Raw genomic sequence first — 18,351 nt, 5'->3', positions numbered from 1 at the left:
AGACTAACTAGCAAATTAGATAAGAGGGTGTAAAAGCAGACACACAGGATGCTAAAGGTAGCTGGAACCAGTGGAGAAACAGGTAATGAGGAACATAGTGACTTCTGTGTAAAGTTATGTAACAACAAACAACAGCTCGTGCCCTGAGAGAAGTTCAAGGCAAGGTCACAATATTGGGGCACTCAGTGAGTACAACCACCAGAGACCCCTTTAGACAACCCTCTAGGACCACAAAAGGACTTCCAGGAAGGGGTGGGGGCATGTAAATTAATTCGATGTTAATGTATTCTCTAAGATGTCTCTTGTAGTGAGTATGTCTGATCGTGATGGAATGAACACCCTGTTGTGCAGTTTCACGACAAACATTCAATTAGAGGGGATATCCTGCGTGTGTCCAGCTCTGTGATAAACAACGCCTGCTTTCCAGTGCTTCAAATTGTGTGACAAAATTGGTTCTCTGCCTCATTTCAGTATCACAACGAGTGGCTGAGGCAGCTGCTGGGCTCATGTCGGGATGCTGGAAGCCAGGTCCTCACCTCCATCCCTTACCAGGCCAGTTTCCAACCCCAAAGAGCCGCCAGCCCCAAGCGAAGGGATATGGCCCGGGCCGGGGCATCTGCACAGGAGCAGCCCTTGGCACATCGGCCCCACGCGCTGCTTCAACACCTGGGGTGTCCGTCCCCACGGGGCTCTGTCCATCTCTCACAGGGCTCTGCACCGGGCTGGTGGGACAGCGCCACCATCTCAGCCACGCTGATGAGCAGCAGGAGGGAGAACAGGACGACGTGCCAGCTCACGATGCCCTCAGGCTCCATGCAGATATTCCAGGTTCTCCGACTGTACAGGTAGTTCTCAGCCCTGTGTGACAGGAAGGGGAGAAGGTACAGGATGCTGCCTGCAGCAGGTCCAGAATCCCATTGCTTTCTACCATGCAGAATCCCCCAGACACCCCATCCTTCATCCCGAGGATGAGCAGGGTTAAGGGGGGGGTGATGGAAATGGAAAGCACCATGCAGAAATCCATGGCAGGTGAGGACTCCTTGAGCTACCCGGGTCTTGCATCAATCACCACCAACCAGCAAGCGCCGACCCACCTCACCATGCTAATTAATCCACTTAATTAGCAATAAATTGATGAGGCAGCACAGGTGATTCAGCCCCTCACCTGGCATCAGGCCCCTGGTCGATGGCATCCAGGAAGGGGTAACCCCAGAGGGCTCCATGCCTGAGGCCGAGCTCGGTGGTGTTGTAGAAGCAGAGGGGGCCGTTGGTCAGTCCCACCCCAGAGAGGACGAAGCAGGCGGTAGCGCCCAGGAGCGCCAGCTTGGAGAGCACCACGGAGATGAACGCCTGCAGGGAGCACCCACGGGGGCACAGAAAGTCAGAGGGGCTCCAAAAGGCAGCTGCAGGTTGTCAGCAGAGTTTGGGAGGGGGGAAAACTCCACCCCCCAGCTGAGGCTGGAGCCATCAGTGGGCAGTGACCTGCAGAGCCCATCCCAGCACTCACATGGAGCCCTGTCCTCTCAGGAGGTGGAACCCTGCCGTGGCCCATCACAGGGCCATTGGAGAGCAGCACCCTGCCAGGATCTGCTGTGGGAGAGGGGCCCCCACCACACCCCACCGTGGGACCATGAGAAAGGGGCCTGTGACCCAACACAGGAGAGGGGGAACCTGTCACAATCCACCACGGGGCCGTGGGAGAGGAGGATCCCTGCCACATCCCACTGCAGGGCCATGGCAGAGGTGGGACACGGCCACACCCCTGCTTTGGTTGGGGGTCCCGGCGCTGCCTTACGTTGGTGCGGGTGCCGCAGCCAGAGCACTGCCAGCCCAGCGCCGTGATGTGGGTCCCTGCCAGCAGCACCTGCAGGGACAAAAACACAGCTGGGGGGACAAAGGGGAGCCACCTGCCCTGCTCCATCCCTCTGTCCCTGCTGCAGACCCGGGAGGAAGGACGGGTACATCCCGCAGTACTCACGGCGATGCCACCGCCCCAGACGCCCGGCACGGCCTTGGGATGGCTGCTGATGTGCCCCTCCAGCAGGTACTTGGATGCTCCAGCAGGGAAGAGCAGCAGGCTGCTGGCTGCCATGGAGAGCGTGCCCAGCACCAGCAGGCAGGGGCCCACGATCCGGCTGCACTTCCCCACACACATGGCTGTCCTGCACTGGAAAGGGGAGGAAGAGGAGGAGAGGAAAGGGCTGCGTTTGGCCCCGCAGCGCCCCAAGGCTTTCTCACCCCACACCCATCTCACAGCTGTGGGTGGATGGGAGTTGCTGGGTTGTGCTTTTGGCTCTCAGCCCACCCCACTGGCACTGCCGCTACCTGAGGGCAATTTCCAATGGAAACTCTAATTGCCTAATGGGCAGTGGAGTTCCCATATCAAACCCCAAGATCTGTGCAGCCTCAGGGGTGGCTCTTCTAAGATGTGTCCCAGCTCATGGCAGGGGGAGATGGTCTTTAAGGTCCCTTCCAACACAAACGAGTCTGAGGTTCTATGAAAATGTTACTGCTGGGAGACAACCACCCACCATGGCTCAGTTTGGCTTTTCAGTTTTAACGAGCAGGAGGGAGCCAGGAATGAGGCAAAATCCTTATACAAGGGCTCGTGAAAGCACCTGAGTCTCCAATCAAATCCAACAGCAATTCCATCCCTGTCACACACTAGTCCTACCATAGGTCTGAGTATGTTGAAATGAATTAAATTTAATTAAGAAAACATTATTACCTACCCTCCAGCATCTTATTAAGTTATGAGTTTATCTAGAAAGCACCTGCCCATCTCCAGGTGATACCTTGCCCAAAATTGCTTCTCTTCTCTACCTACAAGATCCTCATCTTGTACAGGATGCCCACTGGTCACTCTGGAACTGCTGGAAACCACATGGTTTGCGGTTGTCCTGCTTCCCAGGTGTTTTCTACCCTGAGTTCTTTTTGCTCGAAGTTGGGCTAACACATTTTCCCCTTTCCTGGTAGATCTCAGCCCATTTTGCACAAGCTCCCCGAGGTCGAGCTGTTTCCTGCTCTGGCTGATTTTTTTTCATGCTCGCTCTGGCTTTGCAAAGCAGAAGCAGCTGTGGCACCACGTGCTTGTTTCCGTGGGAAGAGCTGCCTCAGCCCCCTCATGCAGGGCCTCAGCGCCGGGGAGGAGCGGCCGGGGCAGCGCTTCCAGCCCTGGCACAGCCCGAGGGGCTGGGGGACATGGGTCCAGTGGGGTCTGCTTGGGACCAGCCACGCCAGTCCCAGCAGGACACTGGGGAGGGCTGAGCATGAAGGAACAGGGCTGTGAGACCTGTGTGGGGAGGACACAAGCCGAGACACCTGAGGTGGAACATCAGCTCCACCCATCCTGGAATTTCTCTTGATTTCCATCCTCCCTGCCTTGGTTAGAGGGAATTTAGGGGCTCTTGCCCTCAGGGAGGTCCTGCCTGCAGCCCAGGGATTGTGTGGGGTTTTTTCCCCCCACGGCCGTGAGTACCCAGTGCTGAGTTCCACCTCCCCACCACCTTCTGGAACAGCTCCTGCTCCTCTGAGCTCACAGCCTGGGCTCTCCCCAGCCAGAGCCTTTCTGCACATCTCCCCTCAACCTCTCCAAGGACTCTCCTTCCCCTCCACTGCTGCCCTCTCCCTGGTGATGGCAAGAGGATTCTTTCCCCCAGGAAGCTCCCAGGGCATGCTGTCCCCTCAAAACATTCCCCTGAGCCAGCAACTCCTCGGCCAGTCCAGACAAACCCTTGTGCAGGAGAGGCAAAGCCAAAGTGCAGCTGGTCCTGTCTCCATCAGGATCCTTGAAGGCAGGACTCCCTTCTGTCAGCACATCTCCATGACCAGAAGCACAGAGAAAGCCCAGGGAATTCATCCTCCCCACTTCCCAGCTTACCTGGAGTGATGACAGGCAGAGCCAACAGCATCCACCCCTCAGACAAGCCCAGTCCTGGAGGCATCACCCATGGGTCACTATTTATGACACCCCAGCGTGTGCTCCCCTCCCCTCCTCCCCCTCAAGGGCCGCCCACCCGATCATGATCCTCCAGCTGCCCCATCCCAAGGAAGGATGACTGCCTGGATGAGCCACCCCCTGCCAATGCTGCGCTTCTGCCTTGTTCTTCCCCATTTCACAATTTACACTGGCAGAGTGCGCCAAAAAAGGCACAACCTCAGATTTTAGGGCTTCTACCACATCTGCACTAAATGCCTTAACCAGTGCCCGAGTAGTGAGCACCGTTGCTCCTGGAACAAACTGGGGTCAATACGTCGGGATAATACTTCCCTCTCTCACTAATGCTTCAATTAAAGCTCCAGAATAAACATTCCCAGCTGTCAACTGGTTCCTACCTCCTGCCCTCTGCTTCCTCACAGGTGTCTCAGCTTTTCCTCAGGTGTTGAGTGCATCCCCACCAGGTGAGTATCTCATGCCTTGGTAATAAGACTGAGAAAGAAAGGTTATTTCTGGATATCTTAATTATGATCAGTCATCAGCATTTCCTATCTGCCATGGCTGGCAGTTAACGTGCAACGAGGAAACTCCTGTTCCCACAGAGAAGGTCAGGAACAGGCTCAGGAGAACATGAACGACCTCTGTGTCCGAGAACAGGAGTCAGGGAAGCTGTAGCACCAAAAAGTGGCAAAAATCGGGCAGTTTTGTTGGCAGAGGAGTTGCAGGTGGCACAAGCAAGAGAAGAACAGCTCGTGGGCTATGCAGGCAGAAGGAAGAACCTTCTCAAGGAAGAGTTTGAGAAGGTTCCTATTCCTCCTGCATTCATCATGAGGACCTGAGGCTTGGGATGGGGCTCCCCATGTGCCATGGCCATGAAGCCGCTGTGGTGCCCCGAGACAGCCGCGCTCTGACAGGGAAGTACAGGCAGCATTTGGGGTGCTGCCTTTGGTGCCCTCCCCAGCCTGCTCTCCCCAGTGTGACCCACACAAGCAGCATTTGCTGACATTGGCTTTTCCTGCTTTCAAATCAATGGGTATGGGACTGTCAAGGGGATAAATCCTGCTCTGGGAAGAAACAGAAGATGGAGTCGGAGCCCTCCAAGAGGCACATGGGAAAAGATGAATGGGTGAGGCCAAGTTACAGCAGGCAATTCCATTCCTCTGGAAAAAATAAACTGAGGAGCAGATTATCTGACAGTTCCTCTGAAAGGAAAATCAGAGTTGGCACCAGGAGAGGAACTCCTGTTTTAGTCACAGAATCGCAGACTAGTCTGAGGGAGAAGGGACCCAGCAGGATCATCAAGCCCAGCTCTGGAGTGGTCCATGCAGGGACTGAACCTGTGGCCTGAGCATCATCAACACCGTCCTCAAGCACCTGAGTTAATCTTTAAATAAGACAAATTATTCTCTAAAATGAGGACAAAGACAATGCATGCAGGATAAGCATAGTACAAGTTCTCCTTCCTCTCTTTTTTTTGCTTAGAAAGAGGGAAACCTGTTCTCCACTCTGCTGGAAGAAAATGTTTTGCAACTTCATCCTGTGCCTTTCCTACGTCACAGCAAGCTGAGGTTCCCACCATACACATGATCTGCTCCATCATCTCACACAGAAAACCCCACGCCAGGAAGTGTGAAGCATCAGGGTGACAATCTCTTTCCAAGATTTCTGATCTTCTCCTTATTAAGACTAATCCTGACAGAAGGCTAACTTTAGCCCCGCACATGAGGAGCCGTGTGCCTGCCTTTCTCACACCAGAGCGCAACTGTGAAAGTATCAGCACAGCAATTATGGGCAAGGAACTTGCTGCCAAGTCACCCAGCCCTGCTGCAGCCCATGTAACGCAATTCCAGCCTGGCAAGGTCCTCCTGCTGATTCCTCACAGCTGAAGAAATGCCTTCACTTCCTGCTCCCCTGCCCTTCTCTTCCCCAGATTCCTTTGGGGCTGGGGAAATTGCACAGCAGGCTGGGTTTCAAGAGTGGTCTGGCTTCAAGGAGAACCAGAGTTGAGTTTGAATTGGTGAGAAGGAACCATTTGTGCCAAACAAGTCTCCACCTTGGGCCTGGCTGGAAGATGTTCAGCATGACTCTGGTCTCTTCCACTCCTCTCCGTAGCATCTGCCAATCTACTTCTGTCACTGCTCAGCCAAGACTTCTCCAAAATCCCCTTAGACAAGCCCTGCAGGGTGTTTGTGGCTAGAACTGACTGAGGAAGCACCAACGGGATGCTGGACAATATTCACTTGAGGGCTTACAAACGTTACCCGAATTTACAGTTCAGATAAAGCAACCCCGTGAAAAGTTGGAAGTTTACAGAAAGCAAAAGTAAGTAAGTGAAACCCAAGAGGTATTCTGAGTTGGAGGTATCCCTGTAGTTCCTTGACCTGCAGACTGATGGAAAGATTCCTGACTCAGTTGGAACTGGGAATATTTTCCTAGGCTGCGTGAAGAGTTCAGGGCTTTCCAGCTTCAAGGCAGGGGCTGAGTTCCACTGTTTCAGTGGAGACCCTACCTCAGGAACATGAGGATGACCCAAAACTGGTTTCTTAATTTCTGTTTCTCTGCTGCACCTGCCTTGTCCCGAAGGGGCTCTGCTCATCACCATTTCATGCGAGGCCACAGCAGGAACATCCCAAGGAGCCCAAAGACAACTGCAGAAGTCAGAGGCTCTGCCTCAACAACACCTGCACCAGGAGGATGCTGACATTTCAGAATAGAGAGCCCCATTTTCTCTGCTCTTTCATTGGGAAGGATGGAAAATCCTAGCCCTGCCTCTAGTTATTAGTTTTCATATGGGCATTTTTTCTGTCAAGGTCCTGTAAGTTTGTCTCACTTCAAGATTTTGTATCGTCTAGAACAGCCTGAAGCTTTCTTGGGCAGTGCTGTCATCAACAGTTCCTTATCCTTCTACCCCAGTATCCTTAAGGAGAAACTCAGGAACTCCCCAGATAACACAGGGACAGACTTTCATTAGAACTAAACCAACAAATAGACCCCAACCACAAAAAAACCAAGAGCTGAAGGAAGCTACTGAAAACAGTTTGTTTTATTTCCAGGATCAAATATTACAATAGGACATTTACATATATTTATAAAAAATGCAGCAGTTGTGTATATAGATCAGAGGTTTCCTTGAGTTTGGTCCCTCCCAGCACAGTGAGCTGAAAACTTTCAAATTAATCCTCTCCCTCCTCCCACATGAAGTTGCCATCATTGAAGAAAGTGGCCATTATGAAAAGCTGTCCCTTAGAAACTGGATGTTCCCCAGTTCCAGGAGACAGCCTCATTTTTAAAAAATCATCTGTCCTAAAGTCTGGTGTCTCTGAGTTGAGTTTCACCCAGCTGTTTTTCGTATAAATCTGGTCTATAAAATAGCACCTCATCCCCTGCTCCACACAGCTTCAGTTCGGGCACCATTTCACAAGCAGTTACAAAGTGACTTTTCTCTGCACTGCAGACACCCCCAGCCATCAGAGACAGCGCCCAAATCCCGAATTTCTGCCCTCACTCCCAAGGTGCCCATGGAACACAGTGGATAACCCGAGGCAGGTTGAGGCACTGCTGTCAGGGGCAGCAGTCTCTGACTAAACCCCTGTGTGTGTAAATACATATGGCTCTGTTTGTTGGGAGTGCACAGACACGAGGAGATGGGTATAAAAGTCATCCCAGAAAGGGCATCCATTAACCTCACCAGCTCCAAAGCCAAACAGGCCCGTGGGTCCTCCTGAGAGCACAGCCAGCACAGGGCTCAGCATCAGTCTGTTTTGTCTTTGAGACAGGAGCTGCTCTGTTTATAGAAAAATCTCTCGTGAAAATAAATAAACAGAAAGGGTGAGGGAGAGCAGAGGCTGGATTTGAGTCTATGGGAACAGCCAGACAAGGCACAGCCAGTCCTTAAGGGACAGCAAGCACTTCACCCACCTAAAGCACATCTCTGCCACCCCTTCTCCTCTTGGAACACCAGAATATCAACTTCACTAAACAGGGGTTAAACCAGAAGAAAGCACTGACATTTAATACAAACTAAAAAGGAATAAAAATGAAGTGATAAGGCCCTGAAACGACACAGATCTTCCCACTCACACAGACATTCCTACACAGGTCCCTGCATTCATAGTTCATTTTTATGGGGTTTACTGAAAAACCATCACATTTCAAGCATCTCTGGAGCATTTGCTACCTGACCAACAACCCAAATGCTGCCCTGCCCCCAAAAGAAAAGTGGTTTTAATGTAGCCCTTGTTGCTCCAGACCCAGCACAGGAATTTGAAACTCAGCAAAGAGGCTGAGTTACTGAAACCTGCACCAAACCCAGTTTCTGCAAAGGTACAAACCACAGCACCAGTCCCAGGGCAAGCTGAGTGTACAAATTGGCTCTGAAGGACGTGGACCCTGTGAAACACAAGCTGGACAAAGGAGAGGTGTCACTTCCCCCTGACAGTGAGGAGAAGGTCAGGGATCTCAGGGGAGAGCTGATGGAAAATTCCTGTTTAGATCTACTTAGGAATAATGGTACCTTTGGATGCCTTTTACAGGCAGCTGTGTTTTACAAGCTACCTGCACATAGTGGACATCCCTCTAAGACTGGTGGTGTTAACTGAGCTGATTCACCAGGAAAAGCAACGCACTGCAGTCCATGAATGTCAGAAATGGTAAAAATTGCAGACCTTAGCTCAAAGCCTAAAGAAAATAACACAAGTATGGCCAGAAATGTTTGGCCCAGCCTTTACCTGCCCTTTTTAGGTCCATGGGGAATGCTGTGAGGTTGAAGCTGGTCAACCAGCCTGACTTAAGAGCAGGTAGCATCAGAAAGATCCAAAATTCTTCTGTGGGCCTCTGAAATGGGAAGTAAATGTGTCAGCAGCACCTGGCAGGGAAAGCCAGTGCTTGTTCCACCTGCTGTTCCAGAATTGTGGCTGTTACTGGGACTGCTGGACATTACATCCCAAAATGAAGCTGTGCTGGATGAAGAGCACAGGCAAAGGGAACATCTCCACCAGCAGCAAGGAGCTCCAGCTTCAAACACGAGAGCCCTGACCAGTTCTGCACTCAGAAGAATCCCTACTGCCTACATGCACTGCTGCTCCTCCAACCCCACCAGTGCTTGCAACACCACATGCAAATCCTGACCAAGTGACACCCACAGGAAGCCACAAACCACAGCCTTTGAAGGATTGGTTTCCTTTGTCCTTCATAGTTCACCATGTATTTCCCAATCCAATCTAACACATTTTTTCCAGCAAAGGCAATTTGAGCTTCAGATTTCACATCTAGAAGTGACTGTTTAAAGGCTCCTTAAACAGTGCTCAACCAGCCATCACCTTCACTGCTATGAGCTGTCCCAGGCAGGACTTGATTCATGTTTTCCATATTCCTCAGGCCAGCAAAACACATTCCTCCAAAGGGATGAAGAGCTGAAGAGGTTCTGTCCTGGTTGGTGTAGTTTCTCATCAGCTTTCAGCTCCCACAGCACAGCTGATGTGTGTCACAGCACTGGGCTGGTTTGGGTTGGGAAGGAGAGAGGGAGGAATGAACAAAGAGAAGAGCCACATGCAGGGATACATATTCCTTAAAAATTCTTTTCTCTGTCTGTTGCCCTCAAAGCAAAGCAAAAGAAAAGTGATAGAAAAACCACACTGTGAGACAGAAACAAACAAAAAAAAACCCCCTCAACCCAGGATCACAGTTTCCTGGAACAGAACAAACTACAAGAAAATGCAGTTTTCAATGTCAATGTTCAGCTTCCCATTCTTCTTTCCCCTGTTTGAGCAAATCCTGGTCTCATCACAGGGCTCAACCCAGCCCCACATACAGGAGGAGGCCCGGGAGGGGCAGGGGAGGGAAGCTGCCAATAAACCACACCTGGGACTTGTTATTCCAACCAGACAGCTGGAGCTGCTTCAGGAAGCTTTAGGTCTACGTGGAAATGCGAGTTAGGAATCTGGATATCCAGGAACTAAAGGATCCTTCAGTCTACAAGTGCCACTGCTGCTTCACAGGCCAAACACAAGACTCCCCCCCCTTCCCCATGCTGGGAGCAGCCTCCACACCAGGGTGTCTTTACAAACCAAAGATGACATCTGGTGTCACATCAACCACTGATCAGGAAACTGAGATGAGATTCTGCTTTCCTGACACTACATCCTGCAGCAGAAAGGGAAATCAATTTATACAATTGCATGATTACATGCCAAACCTCAATTATGAGCAGGAGACAGCTGTGAGCTGAAGTTTCCATGGGGAATGCAAGACATTTTCTGTGATTTCTTGCATTTAAAGGTTCCAAAGTACAGATGAAATCAAAGGCAAAATATGGAATATGTAAATTTCTGACTACTGAAGTCTTTAACAAGGACAATCATCTGAGAGTGGCAGAAAAAGTCAGCAGTGATGCCAGGTCTCACGTGCCTTTCTCCTCAGTGACTGAAGAGCACATTAAACTGAGTTTTTAGCTGCAAATACACAAATCCACCACACTCTGCTGAGGGCTGTGCTAGTTAACTCCTGTCCCACTGGAACAGCTGCTGAAACACCAACTGACCTGCAGCTCCATGGCTAGAGAACACACTGGAGGAAAACCTGGGCACTGACTTCTGGTGCCAAGCTTCCAGAGCTGAAAGGAAAGCCTGCACCAAGGAGCAGCTTTCCATGCAGCCCTCCAAATTTAGAGATAAGTGACAGTGGATGAACATGGAAACAGAATAAAAATCGTCCCAGGGAATTCAAGCCACCAGGCTGGGAAGTGTTTTATGAAGCATTAACTGATGCTCAATGCAGTCAGTGCTGTAAAATGCCTGCAAAGCCAACCAAAAACCAACTCAAAACCAACCACTGTGCCAAGGAAAAAAAGCCAACTGACTGTCAGGTACTCTGTGGCAGGTGTTTTCAGAGAATCCAAAGCCTTTAGAGTACCCTTGTCATTCGCAAAATCCTGAGAGCAAGTTAAGGAGACACTTTGAGGATGCTGGAAGAGAACATGGAAAACTCACCCACTCCCATGAAGGAGCTGGTTCTGCTCCAGCACTGGACTCACAGCTTTGCCTCTGGGCCAAGCAGTCAATCCCATATGGAGCACAGTTGTCTTTTTGGGGGGTTGGCTGTTTTTTTTACTATGTCCACTGGCAATTTAAAGCAGGAGGAAAACATGCAGGCAATCTAGAAGCCTTTGAATGAGGTGGGGCAGAGTATTTTACCACGGCTCAATCCAACTCCTTTCCAAAACCAGAGCCCTGGATAAGAGAAGGCTGGAAGGTTAATGGAGACCTTTTTTGTAGGGCATCCCAACTTTTTTAAGAGTGTCCTGAAGGTTATGCTCTCTCCTTACAGAGAGATGCCTCAGTGCCTTACCACACGTTCTTTTCAAAAATAAATTAAACAAAACAGATTTAAGAATAGCAGCGAGAAGGGTTTGTGTATTATGGCCACTCCAAGCTCCAGCGTGCTGGATACACAGATGACTGTTTTACTTTATTCCAGGAAAGCAGAGGAAAGATGTTCTTCCCAATGCTCTCTGCAGCTGTGGAAGAAAATAAAACTCTGAGCACTCTCATTTGGTCACTAGAGCGGGAGAAGGGAGGGAGAGAGAGGAGGAGGGAGAAGGAAGGGCCAGTCAGCTGCCTGATTCCAGCACTGCAATCCCATGACCCTTAACTGCATATTTAACGACTCTTGTCCCAGGCAAAGAGGAGAGGGAGGAAGGCTGGGAGAACTCAGGCCACAGTGCTAATTCCTTTCCTGCACAAAGACAGTCTCTTGAGGACACAGGCCTGCCTCCTGTAACGTGATCTCATAGTCCAGGTGGGAGAGCTTCCTCCGAGGGAAGTTGGTGAGCAGTTCAAAGCGTTCGTTGGGGTATCCTTTCGACTGGACGTGTTTCACCAGCGCCTGCAGAGGAAGGAAGGTGTCACAGAATGTCACAAGTGTCACAGAATTCAGAATGTAAAAACCACAAAATCCCGTTTTTCCTTTAAAAAGGAAGTTTGCAATCACGGGCAAAGAAGATTTTAAAATCTTTTTAAAGATTTTTAAACTCACAGACCCTCTTTTACTTTAACATCTAATTTGGCCCACACATGGGTATGGTTAATCACAAAAACTAGTTACCAGTCATTCCTTACCTAAACTGATGCTTTACACATAAGGTAAACTACACATAAAACTAAACATACTAGTGCATTAATGCAAGACAGCTGAATTCCACACCACACATTCAAGTCTCAGTGAAACAGAATCTGCAAAAAAAGCCTTAAATACCCCACAATAGAAGCCTCCTCATTTGTTTATCAGATGGTGTCCCTACCCTAAAGCTAAAGGCCACCAAAGAAGCACTTTTGTGAGGTAGCACTGACCAAAATAAATGCCGTACTTTTACTCTTTGTTTTTTCTTTTCTTCAAAAAGTTGGAGAGTTTGGGGTTGTTTGATTTTAGTTTTTTAAAGATCTTTTCAATTCACTGGCTTCTCTGCCTACAGAAGCAACTGGGGCAGGATACAGAGCATTGGGATGAGGGGTACCAGCCTCACACCCCAAGCCATGTCAGGAAGAGCCCGTGTCTGTGCTGTGGCAAGAGAGATTTCTTAAGCTCACCAGGAAACACAGCAGATGAGAACCTAAAGCACAAACAGAGAGGGGCAGAGAGGTGGGGATTGGCAGAAGAAAAGAGGGCACAGAAACAGAGCAAGATGTGGGCAGAAGGAGGAGTTGTAGCTTTTGTAAGAGAGGAAGGAAAGATAATTTGTATGTAATAAAGTGTGAAAACCATCGGGGGGTCCTATCAATACTGTTCACATTGTTTTGGTGGCAACTTATGCCAGTAACTCACAGCAAATCACAGCAACAAAGATGATCAAAATTCCTTTACAAACCACTGAATTTAAATATTTCAGTCAACTTTCCTGCCCACATCCCTCCCTGTCCCTTCACAGGCCAGTCTTTCCTGCACACCTTAAACACCTGGCAAACCAAAGGTATTCAGGATGTGGAGGAAGGGCTGAGCTGCTGAACAGAGTAAAGTCAACTTAATTTGCACACAGTGAGCACCTCCTTCCATAAAAAGACAGTGAGGCAGTGTTGCCTTTGCCTTTTTTTTTTTTTGCTTGAGGGGAAGAAAGAGCATCATGGTAATATTGGAAGCATAAGCACCTCTTGGAAATAAGGTGTGTAAAGAAGCCAGTGCTTCATCAATAACAACACAACAATTAAAAATAAAGCATTTTTAAAACCAGTGTTGGGGAGCACCATCAGTTAAAACTCCTGAAAGTGCAACTGTCTCCTTAAGCAATTTCTTTTGCTAGTTCTGGCCAGCTTTAAAATGGAAGCTACTGAGTTAAAAAAATCACTATGGAAATGATGCCCACAAAGAAACACCTGAGACTCAATCTGAATCAGACTGAAAGGCTCCAGAAGATCACATGAGATGAGATGAGCACAAATGCTGCCTGTTCAGCTCTGCAACTAAAAGATGTCTTTACCCACAAGCCTTGACACAGCTAAATTCCTCTGCTGACTGTAGAGCAGAAGGGAAATCATATGCTGAGATAAATTTCCTTTCACTTCCACAGTCCGTAAAAGGAGCCAAACCAAAAGTCAAACCAAAAGTCAGGATTATCAGGGATATTTCAGTATTACACTTATGTACTGCCTGATTGAATTGCTTAAGTATTACAAAGTGCTACATGTTTAACAATACATGCAAATTTACTGAACAAGCTGCATTCAGAAAGCAGTCAAGCTTTTTTTTCCTTTCACTTTCAAGCAGGAGAGTCAAGGATGAGAACACGAGCAGAGGATACTGTACATTCCTAGAGCTGCTGACTCATTTCTGTAAGAGAGAGCACCCTTTTCTCCCAAATCTACACAAAATCCTTCTGTGAGGTGTGCTTTTGCCTTCCCTATGGCTCCAGCTATTAGATTGATTACATTTAAATGAGCTTAACTGGCCACTGTGTCCTGAAACCTCATGGCAAACAGGAACACAGTGACCTCTTTATACTCTGCTTCCAGGTAAGCACCTGCAAAATTTTGATGGAAATGCCATTCACATGGACTTCTCCAAGGTAAGGAGCCCAAAGCACAGTTGAGACGCAAACCTGAGGCACAGTAATTAAGTAATATTGTAATAAATTTGTTTTGGGACTCCTGAAGGGAGGGTGGAAGTATGATGGGAGAGATGGAGAATGAGAATGAAGACTTTTGCCTTTGATTTTACCATGGGAACCAACTACTTTTAGAAACAAAGCCCCAGAAGTGAGAAAGCTGAGAGGTAATTTTATGGTAATTAACGATTAATGCAAAAGCCATTTAAGAGCCATTTCAGAATGGCAATGAGCAGTGTGGGGATTAAGGAAGACACTGGAGTGTGCACAAAACCCAAGCTGCAATGGAGACACACAGAGGCAGTAGTTATCAGAGAGGAATGACGTGGAACACAGAGGAATGACAGGGCAAGCACTCCCTGGATACACCTCTCCCACTAGACCTGACTTGAACACTGCCAGCCCAGGTACAGAAATTCTCCAGTTTTGGCTTTCCTGTGCTCAGACAAGGATTCCCATTAACTCCACTCACCAGAAGTTTAGCTTGTTCAGGCAGTGAAACTTGTTCCCTCTTTCCATCTGGATACCTCAGCATCAGCTGTGCCTTTGGTCCTACACAAAGGAAGTCACTACAAGTTAACAACAGGGCAGCTGAACTCCTGTGTAGATTTCAGGTGGGACAGCACAGCAGGGTGAGGGACTGGAGACAAACACAAAGATCCAGTCTGTGGAGATAAATTTCTACCTCAATGCTTAAAATAAACACATCAGGCTCAGGACTCTTCCAAAGCAGCAGTGACTGACAGCAGCCAGCGTGCCCAGAGCACACTGCACCTGAGTTACACCAGCGTGGACCTTACTCCTGGGCAAGACACGAGCTCAGGGACCAAGAGGGCTCTGCAGCTGGGGCACTGCTGTGCCAAAGGGGTGCTGCTGGTGAATCACTCACATGTCTGCTGGCAAGGAGGCAGGAAATCAGAAGGGATTTTTAAAAGAAGGGATGAAACCAGGCTTGGCAGCCTATAAACGGTTTCGGGCAAAAAAGCCACAACAAAAGCCATAAAAAGCGAGCACTTACCATTCACGTCGAGGCCCCGGAACGTACTTTCAGGCTTGTCAGGTGACTCCTCCAGTGCCCCTGCATCGATGCAGGGCAGGACTCTGTGGTTTGATGCTGTCCCAGGCTCAGTCCTTGCAGAGGGCTCAGGCTGAGGCCTCCGGCTCTCCTCTTTTTTATACCCCAAGTCCTTGTGTGGAGACTTCCTCAGCTTGGCTGGAATCTCCGACTCCTCCTCCTCCTCGGATCCGCAAACAGAAATAAACTCTTCGCTTCCAGAAAAAAGCTCCGACTCCGACTCCTCGTCCGACCGGCTCTCCTGCTTGGCCTGCGAGGAATCAAAATGTGTCTCCTGGAGCGAGGCTCTGATGGCAGCTTCCAGCTGGCTGTCCTCACTGGCATCGATGAGACTCTCCTGTGGGATGCAGACAACACACATACATCACAACTGCCTTCAAATACGTACTGAAACCAAGAGGACATCAGTCTTCCAGAAGGGAAGCCACTAAACCTGTCAGGAACACACAGCAGGGAAAGCCAGGCATGCTGTAATTACTGAATGGCTTCTCCCTGGAGTTCTGCATGGAGTAATCCATTTTCCTTTCACACTATGCCTGCTAAATCCAAACCAAGTGCTGAAAGCACAAGCAGTGACCCTGGGAGAAGGCATTCCCTGGCACGCTGTATTTTTGTGTGCCCTTGCACTAACTCATGGAGTCTGTGAGGGAAATTGGGAGAGCTGGGTAAACACAGGTGTTCCTTCAGGTGTCTCCCAAAGAGCCCCACACTTACTGAGCGGGAGCATTTCTGGGGAGGGCTGCTGGAATGGCCGTCCAGCTGGCCATGCTCACTCAGGAAGCCGGTCACTTGGTCCAAGAAAGAAGTCACATCTAACTGATGCCACTCCACGAGCTTCTGGCCTAGGGAACAAAAGGTGGCATCACAGAAGTTGGTCTCAAACAAAATTTCAGCAAAACACTGCAGTTTAGTGGTCAAACACACCAACTCACTGCTGCAAGAGTCCCTGTTTGAGGAACTGCAGCTTCCCACAGGCTACCAGCTGATGATTATGGAGCTTCCTCCTTCCACTCTCTTGAACAGGGACAGACATAGATATAGACCCAGTTTATTTCCATTCTTTTTATCCATGGGAATGTGAGCACAGAATGGTGAATTTGGCCTCCAAGTGAATAATCACCAAACCACTGAGTTTATGAAGAAGCATTTCTCCATTCCTGCATAACTGATTCTAACCCTTGGCAAACAGCATTTGTTCCCAGAAGTAAAGTGCTAAGGAGAGTATCCTAACTTCAGCTGCAACATTAAAAAATAGATGTATTTTTGGGTGGTTTAAGTCAACTACAAAGAGATCTCAGCTCTGATCACAGATCACAGACACTATCACTTCAGTCCTTAGAAGCAGGAGACCAGACCAGCATTATATAACCAGACAGCTGCATTATAGGATGATAAAAGAAGCTGTGGGATACAAAAGAAAAAGCAACACCTTTAAAAAAGAGCTGGAGGGAGAGGGAGAAGTTTGATTGTTCAGGTAATAAAACAAGCAAAACAAAACAAAAACTTGAATTTGACTTAATTTCAAAATTAAGATGCAATTTAAAAAATCATTGCTGAGCCTCACAAAGCTCTGTGGGAGGAGCAGAAAGCAGATTCATGTAGTGCTTACAAATATTGCAGTTATTCATCACATGACTTCAAGAAGCTTTTGAAATATTTAAAAAAAAGAATTCAGAGTTTTTCTACCAGATGGAACTATTTTCACTTTCTAAGCAAAATACTTGCTTAAGCTTCAAATACACAGAATTTCTGCAATTTTTGGGTGTTTTATTCCCTTAGTTCCTCTGGGAACATGCTGAGTCAGTCCTTCGGGTCTCGAAAGAGATTCTTAAGCCAAACGTAACACAAACTGCAGCGGAAAGTATTCCAGCCTACAGCTGTCAGTCCTTCCCATGGGATAACTCCAGGTAACCAGCTGCCACTTGTCTTACCTGTCCTGGGATCCAGGATGGAGACATAAGGGAAGTCTGCTAATTTATAAAACTGTATGTACCGCTGTCCTTCCTCGCTGTCATGGTACACCTACAAAATTGGGCAGGTTAGTGGCTGCAGAGGGAACCCAAACAAACTGAACCTTGAAAATGCCCAGAGTTTTTCTCTCTTCTACAGTACAAACTGCAAATGGTACACAGAGCTCTCAGTAACTCTGACAAGCTGGAAGAAAACCTCCAGCTCTCCGTGTATTAGAAGCTACGTGGTAACATCTTGTTGCACAAGTGCAAAGGCAGTTTATGCCTTCAAATGCATATCCATGAATTAAATCTCCATCCACAAACTACATACACTCCATGAAATACACCTTTGCTGCAAATGTGCCAAGAGAATTCCATCTTTTTCAAAGAAATCCTTTTTTTTTTCCCCACTGTCCCATCTACCTAGGCAGCAAGTTACCCACACATCCATCCCCAGGCAATTTCTCACCTGCCAAAAAATGAAGTGGTCCCGGATGATGTTCTTCACAGCCTCGTTGCTCCAGACGTCACGGTTGAGGCACTGGCAGGCGAAATCTTGCACGTTCTGAATGTTTATCATGAGCCATTTGTTCTGCATCTGACCACACTCCTTGGCCTGGAAGCAGAGGGAAGAGCTTGGTTAGGTCAGGCTGAAGGGCCAGACACCACCGATGGCAGCAATGATCAGAGATGGCTTCTACCACTGCCAGACCTTCCACCAAACCCCTTCGCAGTGAGGAGGATGGACAGAGCTAGTGAAAAGGCACCCACAAAACAGAAGGCAGGGCTGAAGGATCTGCTTTAAATGAGCCTGGTTGAATTACAGAATCACATCGATGAACAGAGCTGCTGGATTTCAACAAGCCAAGCACAGGGTGGGAAAAGCAACTCGGAGGGGGGACACACATGGCGATGCTGAATAAAGTATTTATTCAGGGAAAAGTGTAGTCAGTCCCACTGATCTGACAACAACGACCTGCTCAGTCTAAAGATAAACCCATGGATCATCTAGTTAAGTAGGTTGCATAATTGACAGAGGACTTGCATTGATTCAACAGGACCCCTTCTCTGCGTGTTTTCTTTTTCTCTCCAAGTTTTGAGTTACTCTGTGACTGTCCAACTGCCGAATTAGGCATCCTTTTTTGATGCTGCTTATCCAGACTGCAAGTGGGAAGGGAGAAAGGAAGGCGCAGGAAGAAATCTTACTGGTTTGAGTCACAAAGCTGGCACTGTCTGATTGCTTGGTTGCAAGTTAATGGTAGGAGTTTGATCAAGAATGTAATTCTGATCGCTGAAC

The 18,351-nt window shown here is 48.6% G+C and overlaps 2 protein-coding genes across 2 annotated transcripts in view; both read right to left on the bottom strand.

The window, feature by feature from the left end:
* Positions 1–659: 659 nt before the first annotated feature.
* On the bottom strand, positions 660–3,938 carry TM4SF19 (transmembrane 4 L six family member 19). Its single transcript, XM_008629571.2, has 5 exons — positions 3,881–3,938; positions 1,979–2,162; positions 1,796–1,864; positions 1,166–1,350; positions 660–858 (listed from the first exon to the last, which is right to left on the bottom strand). The coding sequence occupies exons 2-5, from the start codon at positions 2,153–2,155 to the stop codon at positions 660–662; spliced, it is 630 nt and encodes a 209-aa protein (XP_008627793.1). The 5' UTR covers positions 2,156–2,162; positions 3,881–3,938.
* Positions 3,939–6,961: 3,023 nt separating this feature from the next.
* UBXN7 (UBX domain protein 7) overlaps positions 6,962–18,351 on the bottom strand; it is a 26,876-nt gene continuing 15,486 nt past the window's right edge. The window contains exons 6-11 of the mRNA XM_008629570.2: positions 17,524–17,670; positions 17,034–17,124; positions 15,817–15,944; positions 15,046–15,439; positions 14,500–14,579; positions 6,962–11,818 (exon numbers count right to left, since the gene is read on the bottom strand). Of these exons, the coding sequence (XP_008627792.2) occupies positions 11,657–11,818; positions 14,500–14,579; positions 15,046–15,439; positions 15,817–15,944; positions 17,034–17,124; positions 17,524–17,670 (1,002 nt within the window). The 3' untranslated portion in view covers positions 6,962–11,656. The remainder of the gene's footprint in view (positions 11,819–14,499; positions 14,580–15,045; positions 15,440–15,816; positions 15,945–17,033; positions 17,125–17,523; positions 17,671–18,351) is intronic.

Source organism: Corvus brachyrhynchos, unplaced genomic scaffold (assembly GCF_000691975.1).
Source record: "Corvus brachyrhynchos isolate BGI_N302 unplaced genomic scaffold, ASM69197v1 scaffold223, whole genome shotgun sequence".
Taxonomy (NCBI): Eukaryota; Metazoa; Chordata; class Aves; order Passeriformes; family Corvidae; genus Corvus; species Corvus brachyrhynchos.
The sequence above is the reverse complement of the archived record's forward strand: the minus strand, read 5'-3'. Positions and strand labels throughout refer to the sequence as shown.